The sequence below is a fragment of the Uloborus diversus genome, chromosome 5 (assembly GCF_026930045.1).
Source record: "Uloborus diversus isolate 005 chromosome 5, Udiv.v.3.1, whole genome shotgun sequence".
NCBI lineage: Eukaryota > Metazoa > Arthropoda > Arachnida > Araneae > Uloboridae > Uloborus > Uloborus diversus.
Genome location: NC_072735.1, coordinates 175,592,790 through 175,612,096, shown reverse-complemented (window position 1 = coordinate 175,612,096; position 19,307 = coordinate 175,592,790). Strand labels below are relative to the sequence as shown.

At 35.9% G+C, this 19,307-nt stretch overlaps 1 protein-coding gene across 1 annotated transcript in view; it reads right to left on the bottom strand.

Annotated features, from left to right (window-relative positions):
* Nucleotides 1-265: 265 nt before the first annotated feature.
* LOC129223285 (uncharacterized) overlaps nt 266-19,307 on the bottom strand; it is a 34,162-nt gene continuing 15,120 nt past the window's right edge. The window contains exons 2-4 of the mRNA XM_054857851.1: nt 12,802-12,967; nt 8,516-8,657; nt 266-645 (exon numbers count right to left, since the gene is read on the bottom strand). Of these exons, the coding sequence (XP_054713826.1) occupies nt 266-645; nt 8,516-8,657; nt 12,802-12,967 (688 nt within the window). The remainder of the gene's footprint in view (nt 646-8,515; nt 8,658-12,801; nt 12,968-19,307) is intronic.

Sequence of the window (19,307 nt, the reverse complement as noted above, 5' to 3'; positions counted from 1 at the left end):
AAATGACCATAAAACATTGTATTTAGTTAAAACATGTGACAAAGATCACTTGGTGACCATAGCTCAATTTTGATAAAAAGTGCCGATACGACTTTTGTGCTTAGCACGGCAGTATAGTACAAAAGATTTGTTTTTTACATCTTTCTCACGGGGGGGGGGGGGTGGGGGGGGGGGGGGGGGGGGTGACTCATTTTTATGCCATCCACTACAACCACTTTTGGCGTCCAGTTTTTTAAGGTCTGTGATGAATCTCGAAGTTAATATTTCAGTATCTAAAGCTGTGAGATCTACGACTGGTTCGTGCATGACGTATGGGCATGGGAGGGTACAAGATCTCCCGCGATTCATATTTCCATTCCGTTCTCGGGCTGTAGCGATCGTAGACTGAGAAGTACTGTGGCGGCTCTAATTTGGGGGAGGGAGGGGCCCTGACACTCTCCGTGTCGCTCCTGTCCATGGAGATGATTCGACGGCGGATGTATAGCAACAGGTAGACATTGACGCAGATGGAAACGAATAAGGACAGCACTAAAGCCACGCCCCCTATGAGGTATTCTCGGGGGAAGAGGAAGTTGTTGCGGGATGTTCCATGGGGGTCAGGTGTCGCGACCGAGCCTATGATTTCTTCTTCTACAGTACCTGTGCCTGAAAAGGAACAAAATGTGTTGAAAACATATTTTAAAATATTTACCTAGCAATCTCAGAAAATATCCCAAAATTTGCGTTAAATGTTATCAAATTATCACACTGATCCAAAACAGAGTTAAATATTTACTAATTGCAACAATAGAACCTATTCTGCCGTGAGCAAGTAAAGGGTAGTAACTGCAAATTTTTCATTGTTATGCATTTTTGTCATCTGTTGTACGTTAGCTTTATTGCTGATTTGGTTTCCGGGTCATTTTATTATAATAAATCAACAAATAGGCCGTGCCGCACAATTTTTGTTTTCGATGAAATTTGGTAGGTAATATGTACCAAACTTCTGTACTCCTAAACTTTAAAATGTTTTTCTTGGAAAAATTTTATTCCTGAGATATAGCTATTTTTTTGCTCAGTGGATGAGTGAAATAAGGCAATTTTTCATCCTTTTTCCCGAGAGCTGTAGGAAATTTATTTAAATTAGTAGACAGATCAAACAAGTCTTATTGTACAGGTGAAAGAAACTTATTTTTGCATAAAAAGAAAAGATTTAAGTTAAGCCTAATTAGAAATTTTCCGTTGTCAAATCATGGTTGAAAAAGTGCCGTTTCCAACATTTTGGGTCTAAAAAAGTCGAGGGACTTACAGTAAGAAGCTATTTTTTTCCCCTATTATAGTTAGTTATACATACTAGAAGCAAAGAAAAAAAAATAGGTTGATACTAGTGGTCCTTCATGACGAAAAAATTGCTTATGAAAACCGGGCTTTTTTACTCCCAAAAAACGGGATGTTTGTTAGATGATAAAAGTTTCAAAATGCTAGTGTATGAAGCCGTTACATTGCCCTTTAAAACGTAACAAAAACTCTTGTTTTTTTAAGGCATAGAAGAAATATAAACCTTTAAATAAAACGCTTGCTTTTGATGTAAAATTATGTTTTGTAAATATAGTTAATAAAAATTAAAAGCTATTTGTTGTTTAAAATTACATTTTGCAAATGTATTTGAATGAAATATCGATATATGGTATTTTTTAAGGTATTCATCCAGTGTACATGGTCTCTTTTAAGTAATGTGCAAAAGATATTATTGTATTACTTTAAAAGCTTATATCTCTTCTACGCCCCCCCCCCCCCCCAAGAGAAACACGACAGTTTTTGTTTCGTTATGAAGGGCAATATAATGGCTTCTTACCCTAGCATTTTCAAATTTGTATTACCTACCCCATAGATCGCTTCTGTGGAGTGAAAAACCCATTTTTTCAGTGTTTCTTAAGTTTAGGAAATTGTTTCATAATAAAGGACTGACAGTATCAGCTTCTTTTTTTCTGAACTTCTAGTATGCATCATCAGCTGCAACAGAAAAACAAAAAAAAAGTTTCCTACTGTAAGACTATCATCGACTTTTTTAGGCTCGAAATGACGAAAACTGACTAAATAGAAATTTTCCATTGTCAAATCGTGGCTGAAAACTGGCCACTTTCGTCATTTTTCACTTGTAATTTCTTGTCTGAACTCTTAACAATTGGTTGTTTCCGAATTCGGTATTCAGTGGATTTTGATCACTATTATTTCGTCTTTTAAGTACTCATTGACTCCGATTTCTCCTACATAAATTTAGTGCCCCATTGGGAAGCCAATTTGCCCCACTGTGGAACGATCGCTCCTAGGTTGCGAACCACGAGTTGGTCTTCGGTGTCATCCGTTGTACCCTGTAAATAGTTCTTCTCCCCATTTGTAGTCTCCGTGCAGTAAAAACTTCCGGCAGTAGATCTTGAGAGCAGAAAAAGTGGAAGTAAAACCAAAGAATGGTAAAACCCCAATGAATCTTATTGAAGGTGTATCGTGTAAATTTCCCTTAATATTTTAACACTTTGTAATTTCAGGACAAAACTACTGTTTTAAATTGCCACTCGGCACTTATTTATTTATTTATTTATTTATTTATTTTCACTTTATATTTATAGGTGCATTTTAAACCATGGTAGGCCTCCGAAATACAGATTCTATCTAAAAGTAAATTATTTGCATGCTTTAAATGCCTAATGCGTAAAAAATGTAAGTAATAACAAATATTAAAATTAAAATGCTATATTTTAATTAAAATGAACGTCAAATAATTCACTTTAAATCTGTTTAGATTTCAACACAGTAGGACATTAATTTAATTGCAATTAGTTTCAAAATGGAATTAGTACATTAAAGAAAAATAATTGAGGGGGAATATGTAATTTTATGATGCAAAAAATCTTTAAATTGTCCATGTCATTATAAGCATGTCCCTGCTTTGTTATTTTTGTAATTGTACCATAATGTTTTGTAATTGTAACATAAAACCAGAAAAAAACTTTCTCTGCAGCTGTAAGAAATATTGGATAAAACAAGGAAAGGATAGATTTTTGAAGGGGACAATTTTTACTAGATATTAATCAGTGATATTTATATCAGTAGAATAATATTTTGGCACATTTTACCTTTAAAGCATTAAAGAAAATCATTTCTTCAAGATTAACATAAACACAGATTCCGAAATTACTGTACTTTTAGATACAAAGCAGAATTATTATGTTATTGTCGAATTTCTTCGCTCTCATTCGTCGAAAGTAAGCATTAAAAGCAGCGTGCGAGAGGCTGTCAAAACGAGCTTCCGGCAAAACAAGGTTTTAACGAAAATTACATTTCACATGTACACGTATGCGATTTTAAGTCGCATCGTTATCAAGAGGAGAAACGAAAGACTATCACCCACCCCTTCCTTTTTGTTTTGCCCTCAGTCGAGTAGATGGGGCTCTGTTCGTTTGCAGGAATAAAGATCCAAGTAGTCTGATCAATAAAGTGGATAGGCAAGTTTAAAGCTCTGATTTTTCTCTCTTTAATCAGTTATTCACAAATTTTTATTTAACAACTTTTCTTCATAACGTATGACAGTCGAACTTGCTTATAACGAGCACTGGTTTAACGAGAACCCGGATTTGACGAAGAAATCAGAAATGGTTGGTTCAATGCTAAGCCTGTGGGAGATTAACTTGCTTATAACGAGCAAACCCGATTTAAAGCGAGCAATGCCCAGGGTAACGGTACCAGTAACAGACAAAGGGTCCAGTAAGAGACAGTCGTAAGTTTGGATTAAAATAATAAGTATAGTTTAGGCGTGTAAAACTGACGTTGCTGCGACCCGTGAATACGGTGCAACCGTCAGTGTTATCAGAGTGAATTTTATGAGCCAGTAAGTTTTTACAAGGTAGTGGTGGAAGGTTATGAACAGCCACCACGAGGTCTGCCGGTATTTCATGTTCATTTGAATTTATTAAGTTTTTAGATCTAAAAATAAAGAACGTTTGCACATTTTGAAGAGAAAAAGGGAATTCTATCAATTACTCATCCTTTCCTCATCCTATCTGTTGCTGGGTATCATCAGAATTTTCGGTGTCTGTAACTGGGGATCAGACCTTTATTCGAAATTGAGCAAATAAAAATAGAATTAACTCATTCAGAGGATCTAAAAACAGTCAAACGTTAGATGAGGTGTCGTTGCATGAGAGAAAAATAATTTAAAATGTCTAAATGCATTAATAGGCTCAGAAAATTGAGTTAACCTGAGCGCAATGTCTTAACCACGTCTGTAACTGGTGCCGTTTTTCTAAGTACAGGGTCGTTGAGGTAAATCCGGAATTTGTTTATTAACTGCCCTCTAGCGGTTGTTGAGTGCATATTTGCGAATAGGTTATCTAATGTGTAGTTCATATCGTCACGAGGCGCGCGCATATAGAGACGTTACAACAAGCAACAACATGAGCCAGGAACAAGACAGAAGAGCAGCAATCCTTGAGTCCCTTCGTGCCAGTAAATCACCGAAGGAGATTATTGAGTGGTTATCTTCTGGTCAGTTGAGTAGATGCTTCAGAAATGCCCACCGTCATGCATACCAAATTTCCAGCAGCGGTCATGGTCCTTGGGGTTATCAGCAGCGAAGGGGATGTTATGCCACCTCATTTCTTTGAAGAAGGTCTCAGAATCAACGCCGATGGATACATTCACGTATTGGAAACGGTAGTCAAGCCCTGATGGACATGGTGGCCGCCGGAAGAGATTATGTCTTCCAGCAGGCTCAGCGCCAGCCCACAAGTCGAGAAAAACCCAAGCGTGGCTTCACAGTAATGTGCCCTACCACTGGACACCCGACTTGTGGCCACCCTCCAGGCCGGACTGTCGATTACTAATTTTGGGGCGTAGTTGAGGAAAAGGTTAACGCAAAATTTCATAATACCAAGGACGCGCTGAGAGCCACTATTACTGAGGTGGTGCCCAACGTTGACAGGAAGGAGGTGAAACATGCATGCGGTCGGTTCCGGTCACGTCTCGAGCGAGTGGTGGCAGCTAACGGCGGCTGTATAGAATAATTTCTTTTTATAACATATTTTCTATAATATTGCAAAGTTGTGTACAAAATAAATCCTTTTTGCTGCGTTATAAGAGTTTTAATACTTGTGTCCCATTTTCCGGATTTACCTCAACGGCCCTGTAATTCCTAAAATTTCTATTACACTCTTCCCGTCAGCTCAGCTCATCCTTTCCTGAAAACACTCATTTGACATCTTGAAGGAAACATAAAGTTAATAATCTTTACTAATAATAAAGCTGAAAGTCTGGATCTCGGGATCTCTCTGTTACGCGCATAGCGCCTGAAACGTTCAGCCGATTTTCATAGAATTTGGCACAAAACTAGTTCGTAGCATAGGGGTGAGCACCTCAAAGCGATTTTTCCAAAATTAGACTTGTTCTTTTTCTATTCCAATTTTAAGAACATTTTACCGAGCAAATTATCATAACTTGGACTAGAAAATTAACCTATCGTGGACGAACAAACTACCATATGCGACCATGGGCGAGCAAATTGGCGAGAAATTGATCATTCATTATTTGTAAAAATGCAAGCGAACCAAATGACCTTTTTTCTTCTACTACGGGCAAAGCGTGTGGTTATATACTCTAGTGAGTTATAAATTCTGAGAACAAATGATGAAGGTCTTTTTTTATTCAAAAAAGTTTACCAAAATCAGGGGTTAAAATTTCGTTTATCATTCTATGAGTTTTCTTCAATAAACAACGACACCAGACAATAAGACAGATGGGAGACAGCTTACCAACTTATTCGATATGCTGCATAAAATTGAAAAACAAATGTAGTAAATATGTATCAATTTTTATGATTTTATCCAAACTCGTTTTTTACGAGCACTCGGTTATAACGAGGAAAATGTCTCGGCCCCTTTAAGCGAGTTCGATAGTACTTATGTGTAACGAATAAAATCGCGTCTAATAGTGACGAAACTGTATATCTGTGAATTAGCGCGTATATCTTGTGCACTATACATTAGTGTGCAAATCTAAGAAAAGAAAATTTATTTTTCGTTATTTAAAATTTTCTAATGAAAAAAAATCTTCTTTTTCCTATAGGGGCATTCCAAGGTATTTTTGACATTTATGTAGAGTCCGTAACGTGACCTTTTTTGCCATAACTTTTTAATTTACTGTTTGATTAGCATATTATTTTATTTTGATCTTCACCAACCAACATACCAGCTCAAATTAAAATAATTTGCAAATCAAACGGTAAATTAAAAAGTTATGGCAAAAAAAGGTCACGTTACGGACTCTACATAATGTCAAAAATACCTTGGAATGCCCCTATAACCGTATTGAAATATAATTTTCATTATTTAAGTTTTTCTAATGATTTCTTTTCTATAACATATGTTTTTCATTATTTAAATTTTTCTAATGAGAAAAAAATCTTTTTTTTCCCTATCACCAACATTGAAATATATTTTTCATTATTTAAATGTAGCTAATGAAAAAAATCTTTTTTTTTTTGCTATAAACCGTATTGAAATGACATTGATTAGCATATTGCTACTTATGTGCAGTAGAACCTCGTTTATCCGGACCTTGTTGATAGGGATCTCCGAATAATCCAGATCAAATGTTTTGACTGAAAATTATATTCACACTGATAATAATTTAAAATTATGGTGGAAAGAACGCAACTACAGTCGAATCCCGAGCTAACGAATTCATCGAGACCGAAACTTTTATACGTTAAATCGGGGTCATTCGTAAAATCGGGGTGTTATTATTATTTTTTCTTTCAAACTGCACTTACCTTATTTAAAACCCCTAATAAGAAACTGCGCAAAAATATCCGTAATTTGAATATGTACACTTTTTATTCAGCATTTCACGACTTATTACACACTAGTTAATTTGAAATTTTAAACTACTGAGTAATAGATGTTTGACAATTTCCTCGATACTTACTCGAAATAGTTCTCTTTCGACTTAACGGAGAGAAGAAAATACTGTGTCGTTTGCAGCCTGCTGCATGAGATATATTTTTAGAGTTTCCAGGTCATGTAAAACATTTGAAAAAGTAAGTTTTGATAGGAGTTTCATCATCGCTTTCTGCATCAAAATCAACATTCGTTGGTTGCCCCTCGCCCGTCAAAAGTTGCTGATTCCAAGAAAAGTATTTTTCTTTTTCGGACAATATGGATAAAACATTTGGAAAGCGATTTAATATTTCCTAACTCCAAAAAAAAAAAAAAAAGACGTTTATTATTCGGTAAATAGGGGTTTTTGCCTTTATTTTAGTTGGGGGAAAAGAAAAATTCGTTAAATCGCGAAATTCGTTAAATAGAGGTTCGTTAAATCGGGGTCTGACTATATAGGTATGGCAAACATTCGCTTTTATTAAATGTGCAGCTCCTGCATGGATTTTGCAATAAATTAGGGTAATCTGACAACCCTAATGAACATCATGACGTATTGTTTCGCTTAACGTTCAGATTATCCGTATTTTCAATTTTCTGCGTTGCTTTTGGTCCCAGTTACACCGGATAAACGAGGTTTTACAGTATTATTTATTTGCTTTTTTTAAATAAAAATATTATCACTAATTAATTATTTAATTGTTGCTATTTGGCCAACTATATACACACCATAGCTTTCATGCATGGCAGTTCTTGGGAGCAAACCTCGACTTCGTTTCAAGCCCTAACTGTTTACCAGTTGATTTTAACCACGGTCAGACACCTGGAACAGTTAGCTGATCGAAGCTATATTCTCCAGTAACAGTAAGATTCAGGGGTTCCCCCCTCCTAAGTTTAATGGCGCGAATCCCCCCATCCCCAAGTTTTTTTCAATCCCCTTTCCCTTTTTTTTATTTTTTAGCTTTATTTATTTATTTATTTATTTATTTATTTATTTTTGATTATTATTATTATTATTATTATTATTATTAATTTATTAGAAAAGTTCTGTGATACGCCAATGACAAACACACACACACACAGATACACAAACTAAATAAATAAATGAAATAAAATATAAACAAAATAAAATAAAATAAATAATTTATTTCAAAATTAATTAATAAAGATCAAAAATTCCGCTCAAAAATTTAGATGGCGCCAACTTGCGCAGCAATCTCCCCCCCCCCCCACCGTGGGCTCCCCTGGTAACATTCCCCAGCAGAATTGAACCACAGTCAGACAGGCGAACTATAGACCGAAGCCTTCTTCAACTAATCAGAAGGCTTAAACAAAGAATATAGATAAAGGGAGATCTTTGCGAGTGAAAATCTTTGACATAAATCCGCAGTTCGGGTGTCTGACTGAAGTTCAACTCGGCCGTAAGAAGGCTTCAATCGGCGTTCGGAAGCTGGACGGAGGCTCCTATTAGCGGTTGAATACGATAATTAGATTATTCGAACTCTGTTTTTGCTCAGTTAGAACGATCGTAATATCATTCACATCAACATATATTTTGGTGACGATTTGTTGAAATTGAATAGTTAAAATTCTCTCCAAGGACTTACCGGCCGCCCTAGGAAATCTATGGTCATCGTCCACCACGGTCACCTCATTTGTGACGGTAAGCATTCGGCCGTCACTTGGTGGAGGTGAAGCTGATCGTCGCTTCCGGCCGTAAGACCTCCCCATATATTCTCCGCAGTTGGCCTATTGTAAAAAAAAATATTATCAATTTTAAAAGTTTATGAAGGAGGTTTTTTTGTCAGCTCAGGAGAGAAATTCGCATCCCCATATATATAATAGCCAAGGAAATAGCCAATGAATACTGAATAACGCTCCTGATGTCATCAAAAGTGAAACTCGCACCACGGCATGATAATTTGATAACATGTTTTGGTAATGTTTAAAATGCAGGGAAAGCCTTAATTGTGACAAGGCTGAACTCGATCCGGTATCTTAACTGTTTTAAAATTTCAACTATCAAAATATCACCAAACAGGCAATGGCTTCGTTCAAATGTAGAAGCAATTTTCACCCGTCATACCTTGACGGGAGATTTTCTAATCACTGAATAATGACAAGGGGTTGGAACCCATGTTTAAGACTTTGCCATGTTTGAATGCTATACGAGAGGGCGAGAGGTGATTTGATAGATAAAGAGTCTCCTATTTGGATGTTCACCCCAAAGTTTATAATTAGTGAAATTTTACTAGTTATTGCAAGTCTTCAATCAAATATTTAAAAAATAGCAATCTAAATGAATATTTGAGCATTGAACGCAATGGTAGTACTAATGGGTCGGAATAAATAATTCTGCGTCTTTTAAGCAATGGGGAGAAGTGTCCGAACTTGAAAAAATCAATGACGCTTTAACAATGTTAACACTATGTGCATCAACTATCAGTAGCTCTACATTCGACCAAAAATGCAGTGAAACTATTGCGATAACTCTTCACTCTTCAGGATCCCCCTTTTCACGGTTTAACTAGTTGTAGTATGCCCGAAAACAGCTTGCTTTCGTTTTTTTTTTCATAAAATTTTAAGTCCTCACTGTAAGAACGATTCTGAAACGTTCCTGGAAAATAATGGGCAGCTGATGTGCCCAATTTCTGCCTGTAACATATCTTGCAAAAACCATTAACGTTTTCCACTGAAATTCAGTAACCTTCCTGAAATTATTCTGGAAGCCTTCTGAAAAATTTAGAAATGTCTCTGCTTAAAGCTAGTCTTGTATCTGGAACTTTAGTGTAAACTTAAGTAGGTATAGTATAATACCGAGGCACCTTCCCTGATTCATCAAGAAAGTTTCACAAGTTTCAAACATGGCCTAAGCTAAGACAGAATTGCAAGTAAATATCAAGAAATTTTCTCTCCTGCAATTCTTGCAAAGCTACGTAGTCCATGGACTCTTTCGCTCTTGGAAGCTTAACCAGTGTAAACAATCCGATACACTTTATAAATACGCTCAGTTAACCTTTAAACTGCGAGCTAAAAATATTTTTCACAGCAGTGAGAAGTCTGCATGCGTGCAACTTGTAGCAATTCAGGAAACTTCTTGACAAAGATACTTGATTTTTTCAGGAAGTGGATAAAAACCATTGAAGTCTCGAAACATTATTCGGAGATACTCAGTAACGTTTCGGAATTTTTTCACAGTGCTGACGAGGAGCCCCTGATCTAGTACTCTTAGATGTATAGATTTGGAATGGGAGATTGGAGGATTTCGTGTCCATGACAGATTTAATAAGCACCAGTCACCATGGGGTCACTCGGGATGTACACACTTGAGTGAGAGTTATCACAGACTGTCGCAATACTTCGCGGTCAAGCGCAAGCCAATCAAATATCAATCTTGTATTAACTGTCCCTCACCTGACTTTTGTGCCTGATACCAAGCACCCTGAAAGAACTTGTCGATATCGGCGTAGCCTGGTCGAAGCCGTACTCTGTCTTTTTTTTCCCACTCCTAGCATACAATACACTAACGTTTTACACGAATCTCATTCTCAGCCCAGTATTTATTGTTAAACTTTATTAGTAACTAGTGGTACCCGCACGGCTTTGCCCATGATAGAAAAATTAAAAGGTATTTTGGTTCGCCTGTATATTTACAAATAATGTATGGTGAATTTTCTCGCCAATTGGCTTGTACCCATGTTATGGTTCCACGTTATGATAATTTCGCATCTTGCCAATTGGCCTTTGCCCATGTTACGGTTCCACGTTATGATATTTTCGTAATTTACTCGTCCATTTTATGATAATTTTGTTCTTAAAATTGGAATAGAAAAAGAACCACATCGAATTTTTGAAAAATCGCTTCGAGGTGCACACCCCCATGCTGCAAACTAACTTTGTGCCAAATTTCATGAAAATCGGCCGAACGGTCTTGGCGTTATGCGCGTCACAGAGATCCTGACAGACAGACAGAGATCCGGACAGAGATCCTGACAGACAGAAAGACTTTCAGCTTTGTTATTAGTAATAATAAAGATAAAAAAACTGAAAGTCTGTATGTCTGGATGTCTGTTACGCGTATAGCGCCTAGACCGTTCGGTCGATTTTCATGATATTCGGCACAAAATAAGTTCGTAGCATAGGAGTGAGCACCTCGAAGCGATTTTTCGAAAATACGATTTTGTTCTTTCTCTATTCCAATTTTAAAGCATTTTACCGAGGAAATTGTCATACCGTGGACGGGCAAATTACCATAACGTGGACGAGTAAATTACCATAACGTGGACGAGCAATAGCAAATAGGCGAGAAATTCATCATTCATTATTTGTAATTATACAGGCGAACCAAATGACCTTTTAATTTTTTACTACGAGCAAAGCAGTGCGGGTACGGTTAGTCATTAATAAAACAGTTACAAATGATATCATTTAATTCTTTATTTTATTTAGGCCTAAATCCCGTCTAATCTTTACTAATAATTAAGCTGAAAGTCTGGATGTCTGGATATCTGTTATGCACATAGCGCCTAGATCACTCGGCCTATTTTAATGAAATTCAGCACAAAATTAGTTCGTAGCATATGGGTGAGCACTTCGTAGCGATTTTTCGATAATTAGATTTTGTTCTTTTTCTGTGATTTTATTTTTATCATCATTGGTGGAATTAATTCCTCTGCCGCAAGCGAATGACCATAACATGGACGAGTAAATTATCATAACATGGCCGAGTAAATTAACATAGCATATTGGCGAAAATTTCATAACATATTTTTTTTTTTTTTTTTTTGTAAATATACAGGCAAACCAAAACCGAACCTTTTAATTTTCTACTACGGGCAAAGTATGTTCATAAAATTGAAAAGAAGGTAGACCCTCGTTTTACGCGGGTTTATTTTACGCGGTTTCGATTATACGCGGTTTAAGATTTGACACCTTTATCTCATTTTACGCGGATGAGTTTCGGTTTTACGCGGATGCGGCAATGCAAACAGATAACATTTTCCCCCTTTTTCAAAATCTAAACTCCTAAAGATTACAGATTATGCGTAATCAACTGTATTTTGGCGTGTTAATAATCGAGCTTGGGCCACTGGAGACATTTTAGGCGATTGATTCCAGAGCTCTTTCCAGAAGTAAAGTTGTTTAACTCACACAGTTCAGAACTCACGAGAAGAAGAAAGAGCTTTTAGGAGTAACAAAGTAGGCCAAAATCAACGAGGAGATGTGACAAAGGAGGCCAAAACCAACGAGGATACCGACGTCGGTGACGCACAACCAAAGACGTTCACATTGAAAATGTTGAGCCATTCCTAGACAATAGAAATTATTTTTCTGATTTGTTAGTGAAGGAAGATTCTATCATGGAAATGAGGCAAGTGATCATGGATGCGTTAATGTTCAGCAAAGAATTATAGAGAAAAATTCTTAATGACTTCCAAAAGACATATCATAGCCCGCTCCTCTTTATAAACTGAACACGAAATTAATTTATGTTTTCTTAACATATGTTGTTCATAAAAGTAGGTATAAGTACACATTAAACTTATTATACAATTAGTCATCACTAGAATGAACTATTTTGTTATCAACGGAACCAAACCCCTATTTTAATACTAGTATTAGGTCTCAATTTACGCGGTTTCGATTTGCGCGGTATTTTCGTGGAACGTAGCCCCCGCGTAAAACGAGGGTCTACTGTATTACAGGAACTCAGCTACCTTGAGCTCACATGAAAATGCAGCCCTGATTGCATCTGCAATGTCTGTAAGTGTAACCAAAATCTTAATGCTAAATCAAATTACTATTAGCATAGAACAAGCTTCAGTCATGTACTTCATTGCACAAGAGATCAATTTGATGCGTCAATATCTAGCTGCTTATTACGGGGTCTTACCCATGGGCAGTCCTGCTGGCAAAGAATGACATTACACCGGAAATGCACTCTAGCACCATCCGGAAACCGGAACACCCGAAATGGAATATACAGGTAGTAGTCTCCGGTCGTTCGGCTTTGATCGTCCACGAACACACGCTCGGCCACCGATGGGTCCACTGGACAACTAGAAAAAAAAAAAAAAAAAAAAAAATATATATATATATATATATATATATATATATATTGCTTTCTTTTCGAGTTTGATATTCAAGTTTGAACATTACTTTTGCAGTGAAACTTTTCATGCGAAAGCTTTGATATTCTGATCTGCAAGCTTTTTGTGTGACGGAAATGACGTAGTAGTTTTTTAATTGTTGCCAAAAACAATGAAAAATATTGGTAATTATAAAGTTGAAAAACTTCCGTATTTTAACTGTTGACAAAATAATGATAAACAATAGTTATTATCAAGTAAAAATACTCCCGTATTTTGTGGATTTTTTTTTTCTGCTGAAAAATGTATCTTTCGGCCGAAATGTAAATCTTTTTATGAATTTCATTGCAGTTCCATAGCTCAATGAATTTACCACACTTTACCGCTCTCGAAACTATATTGTATACAAGTGGTGCACAACCTTTTCTCACCCAAGCCCACACCTCATATGGCTCCAACATTGCAACAATCAATCTTTATATCAAATGAAGAGGGTCATTTGTTTTGGAAGTTACTAGAACATAGTTTGGATTCGTAACATTGAACAGGGGCAGGCGTAGCTGACACAACGGGTCACATGGATCAGCTTCGCTGACCGCAGATTGCGCAGCACTGTTATATAACACTAGTTTAAGGATTTTTTAAAATATTTGGTTGCAAAGCGAGAAAATAGTTTTCAGAAATGGGTATTCTCCAATGTCATTTATACATGAGAACTGCTTTTTGCCGCCGGGCGTACATCAATGCTTGCTCAAACTCATGAAAGAAACTTCATGAGGGGAAGTTTATTCGTTCAGATTTGTGTGCCGTTAAAAAACAATATGCACAAGAAGAAGAAAAAACAAACAAACGAGAAGTTGGATTTTGTTTTTAATTCAGATCTTTATAGCTCCATGGAACAAATAACCCTGATTCTACTTATTTCTAGAGTCTCTATTGTGGCGTACTCGCATTGTATTAATCACAATCCATGTCTTTGACCGATCCTCTGCACCTGTTTCAGAACACTCTCGATATGTCTTCCACAAAGAATTGATTTTGCGCTTGCGATTACTGTCTTTCTAGTCTACTTTTGGAAACATTATACAAGTAAATATTTGGAAACATGTTAGATATTCATGTATCTAATTGCTCATACTTGTGGGTGAAAAGGCAAGAGCGAAGAATAAAAAGTACAACCAATTTTAATAAATCTGCACCAAATCAAGTTACATATAATCAATAAACAAATATTTTTGTGTTAAAAGTAAAAATGTATACAACAACGGTAAAAAAAAATACAACTTTCCTTGATAAAAAAAAACGTAGTTTTAGGTAATTTTTAGTTACATATACTTCTAGCGGCTAGCAGAAGTTATAACGGGAATTGTTGTCGAGAGTTTAAAAAAAAAAAAAAATTTTTTGAGCAATCACGATTGCTTATTGTTCTCACTTGACTGTTTTGATGTGCTATCATTTTATTTTCCTGCCAGCACCCTCTGCAGCATCACCGTCGACTGGCTGCTCACGATGCTGCTCCTATAGCGAAAACCGTCTCCAGGTTGCATCCATATGCTACGCACACGCGCATACATACACAACTACACACACACGCACACATACACCTACACACATACACAAACACATACGCACACAAACACATACACACTCAAACACATACATACACACACATACATACGCCTGCACACATTCATGCCTGCACACAGATACAAACACATATGCCTGAACACACATACACATACCCCGCTCCCACGCACACAAACACTCATACACACAACTACCAACACTCATGCCTGCACAGAGACACAAACACACATGCCTACACACACATACCCCCAACACAAACACACATACTCCCAACACACACAAACGCACACGCCTACATACACACACACTCGATTGCGAAAAACATAATTTGAATTCAATATGACAAAGTTCAAATTATTATTATTATTTTTTTTTTAACAATTCAGTTGCTGGCTCTCGTTCATCCTCATTTAAGGGAAACAATCACGACTGTTTCTCACAGAAACAGCCATTTTCATGTCCTCGTTATATTATTCGCATGTTTCATGACTTACACAGATTTTTGGGATTGAAATACGTTTTAGAATCGAGTTTAACAAGATAATAAAAGCAAAATTTACTTATTGAGCAATCACGATTGCTTATTGTTCTCATTTGACTGTTTTGGCGTCCTATCATTTTATTTTCCCACCGCCACCCTCCGCACCCTGTCACCGTCGACCGGCTCCTCACGATGCTGCTCCTATAGCGAAAGCCGTCTCCAGGTTGCATCCATGTCCTACACACACGCGCATACATACACAACTACACACACACACACACACACACACACGCACGCACACACACAAACACACAAACAAACACATACACACACAAACACATACACACACACAAACACATACACACACAAACACATACACACACACAAACACATACACACACAAACACATACACACACACAAACACATACACACACAAACACATACACACACATACACACATACGCACATTCATATACACAACTACCCACACACTTATGCCAGCACACAGACAAACACACATGCCTACACACACACATACACATACCCCTACACCCCCACACACAAACACACTCGCCTACATACACACACTTGTGATTGCGAAAAACATAATTTGAATTCAAGATGTCAAAATTCAAATTATTTTTTTTTATTATTTTATTTTTAAATGTGTTTTATGTAAGTTTAATGTGCCAAATTGGTATTTCATCACTTGTCTTTAACGTTAGCAAAAATAAGCAATAATGGTTTGAATTCTGTTGAAGCCCTGAACTGAAGTTCAAAATATATTATTTGAGACAGCGAATTTTAAAGCCACTTTTCAAATATACAAAACGGTTATTTTGCAATGTTCAAGATTCATTTAAGCTGTGAAATTTGGTACATGTTAGCCTGGTCTGTGGGGGAAGGGTGCTCTTTGAGGCGTTTCTTTTAAAATAATTTTGTAATATATATTTTCAACAAGGTCTTTTTGTATTCGCGATGGAGTGGGATTTCAGTGTTTCTCCAAGTTTAATGAGGTTTTTTTTTTACGGATACTCTATTTTCTATGGGAAGGGGCGCGTGATTTTCATTTTGTTCTAATTGCAACGTGTATTGTAACCTGATTCTTCTCAACCGGTGCTTTAAATCTTTATGAAACAAATAACATTGCGAAGCAATCTTCGGGGGTTGGTGAGCGGCAGTGAGCAGGGGGCAAAGCCCCCTAGTATTGAAGTTTTTTTTTTACCCTCGTTATCGAGAAATAAAGTCTTGAAGTCTGCCAAAATTTTAAGAAAAGTGTCAAATTTAAAGGCTTGGCGAGAAATTAAAAAAAAAAAAAAAAAAAAAAAAAACACGCAATTTTACTGTCTGCGTGTGGCAGGATATCAATGTACAAAGCGTGTGAAAAATGTACTCACGGAAACTCGATTAATTTGGCGACGTTTCCCACAACCAACAAAAATCTAAAAAGCAAACGATAAGGAACAAAACCAAAGGTTGCCACCTAAGAAGTTAGAACTGAAATAAAAATATAAATTAATTTTAACAAGCAATGCTGCAGACGATAACTACTGGTTGACTTCTTCGCAGTCTTTAAAATAAAAAATAACGTTTAGTCGCAACTCCAGTATACTATAAGGGGCGCTGCAGCCACTGTCTAATGTCGGATGAAAAAGGTAAAACAAACAAATGCCGTAACTTATAGCTTGCTTTTAATGACAGTAATTTTTCATCTGTTTGTGGAAAGTTTTCTTTTCTATTCTTCTGAAATTACATTACATCATAAACTGTCTGAAGCCTGTAATTTACTCCAAAGAAAACACGGGGAATGAAATGTTTTACCTTTTTCTTTAGTATTGTTAATCACCGCAAGGTAGCGTAGTTGAGCTCCGGAGTTGCGAATTGTATTTAAAACGAATGAAAAAGACGAATAGGTAAAATTTGTGTAACGTTACAACTTTTAGAAACTTTAGAGTGTACACCTGGCTGCAATTCTTGATTGCGAAAACTTTAAAATTGCCTAAAACAAATTTAAGTTTCTTTTTAAAAAAATTTTTAATTTCTTTTTTATAATTTTCATAATTATTGTAAGCTAAAATTTTTCTGAATATTTTCACTGAATGTATGTTAACTTTTTAATTTTTGAAACTATCTCATATAATTAAAAACTGAGCATACCTATGTATCTATGTATGTCCAAGCTTCTTCTCCCGAACGACAGTGAACTGACTATCGAACCAGATATTAATGGATTCGTAATCTTCCCGTCTTCATGTTTGGCTATTTAACATAATCATCCGATAATAATTAGCGGAGATATCAATTAAAAACTATTAATTATGACACTTAAATTTCGACAGAAAATCCCTATTTTTCGAAAGTTTTCCTCCTTTCAAATTATTATTCAGTGCTTCATCTCAACTTTTTGCAACAATGCTTTTATTAAAATGTATAGCGTGAAGAAAATCATTGAGATAAAAGATCTGTTGACATTTTTTTTCTCGAATATGAACAGGTAAAAATTCTTGTTTTTGTTTTGAGGCATTTCCTGTAATCGCGGGGGATTTAAAATGTTTACTTTTTGGGGGGTTTTCCGTAATCTGTCGCAAAATTTCACTGACCTTTTTTTTTGTTGTTTGTTTTGGTTCAAGCCTGTGTGTTGAACTCACGTCACTTGACATAACTTTTATTTTCGAGGTAGTGCAAAGCCGGGCGACGCAGCTAGTCTCTTATATAATCAAAAACTGAGCATACCTATGTATCTATGTATGTCCAAGCTTCTTCTCCCGAACGACAGTGAACTGACCATCAAACCAGGTATCAATGGATTCGTAATCTTCCCGTCTTCATGTTTGGCTATTTAACATAATCCTCCGATAATAATTAGCGGAGATATCAATTAAAAACGATTAATTATGACACTTGAATTTCGACATAAAATCCCTGTTTTTCGAAAGCTTTCCTCCTTTCAAATTATTATTCAGTGCTTCATCTCAACTTTCTGCAACAATGCTTTTATTAAAATGTATAGCGTGAAGAAAATCATTGAGATAAAAGATCTGTTGACATTTTTTTTCTCGAATATGAACAGGTAAAATTCTTGTTTTTGTTTTGAGGCTTTTCCTGTAATCATGGGATTTAAAATGTTTACTTTTTGGAGGGTTTTCCGCAATCTTCCGCAAAATTCCATTGACTTTTTTTTTGGTTTAAGCCTGAGTGTTGAACTCGCGTCACTTGACATAACTTTTATTTTCGAGGTGAACCGTGCAAAGCCGGGCGACGTAGCTAGTTTATTTAAATATTTTGTAGAAGGTCATTTCATACATCTATCAAAATATATCAACGATTTCACCCACTTTTATTTTTTTGTATGCCATGAGTTCAAAAAAAAAAAAAAAAAAAAAAAACCCAGTTTCATGGAAATGAACCTTAACTGATTCACAATTCTAGAGCTTGAATACGCAACCTTGCATGTATTTAAGAAACTACTGAAAGAGGTAAAACATTTCATTCCACCTCTTTTCCTTTGTGGAAAAATATAGGCTTCAAACAGTTTGTAGTGTAGTGCAGTTCAAAAAGGATAGAAAAGAAAACCCAACATAAACACGATGAAAAAAATACTGTCATTCACTAAGCTTAAAGGCAGGTTATAAGATACGGCATTTGTTTGTTTTACCTCTTTCAGCCACCATCAGCCAGAGATTGCAACGCCACCTATAGTTTACTGGAATTGAGAATATATTTGAATTCAAATTTAATGTTCATTTATTTGTGTTGCCAAAACATATTTCGATGCTAAAGTAAAATGAGAAAAAATGTGAGCATAATTCCTTAGTATTTATCATTTAGAAATATTGAGAAACAAAAGTAAGAAGGAACTATTTTAGTGTATCATTATTATGTTGCTCAATTTTTAGAAATATGAAATGAATTCTTGTTTTAAACATGGACACACAGTACTGTTTAAAAGTTTGCTCTAATAATTAATGCAAAATGTTTTAAATGGAAGAACAACAGGATAATTATAGCAGACGATATCTGGCATCACTTAAAAATGAAACGATCTCTCTTTTTTTTTTTTTGAATCGAAACAATTCTTTATGTTCTTTCTCGAATTTTAGTTTGGATTTGAATAATTGTCAGTGAACCACAAATTTTAAAAGTAATTACAGCGCAATTTCAGTTTTGATCCGTTCCTTGTTGTTAAAAGGATACTCGAGTGAAGAAAATCAAAGACAGTTTCGATGTGAAATATTTTGATG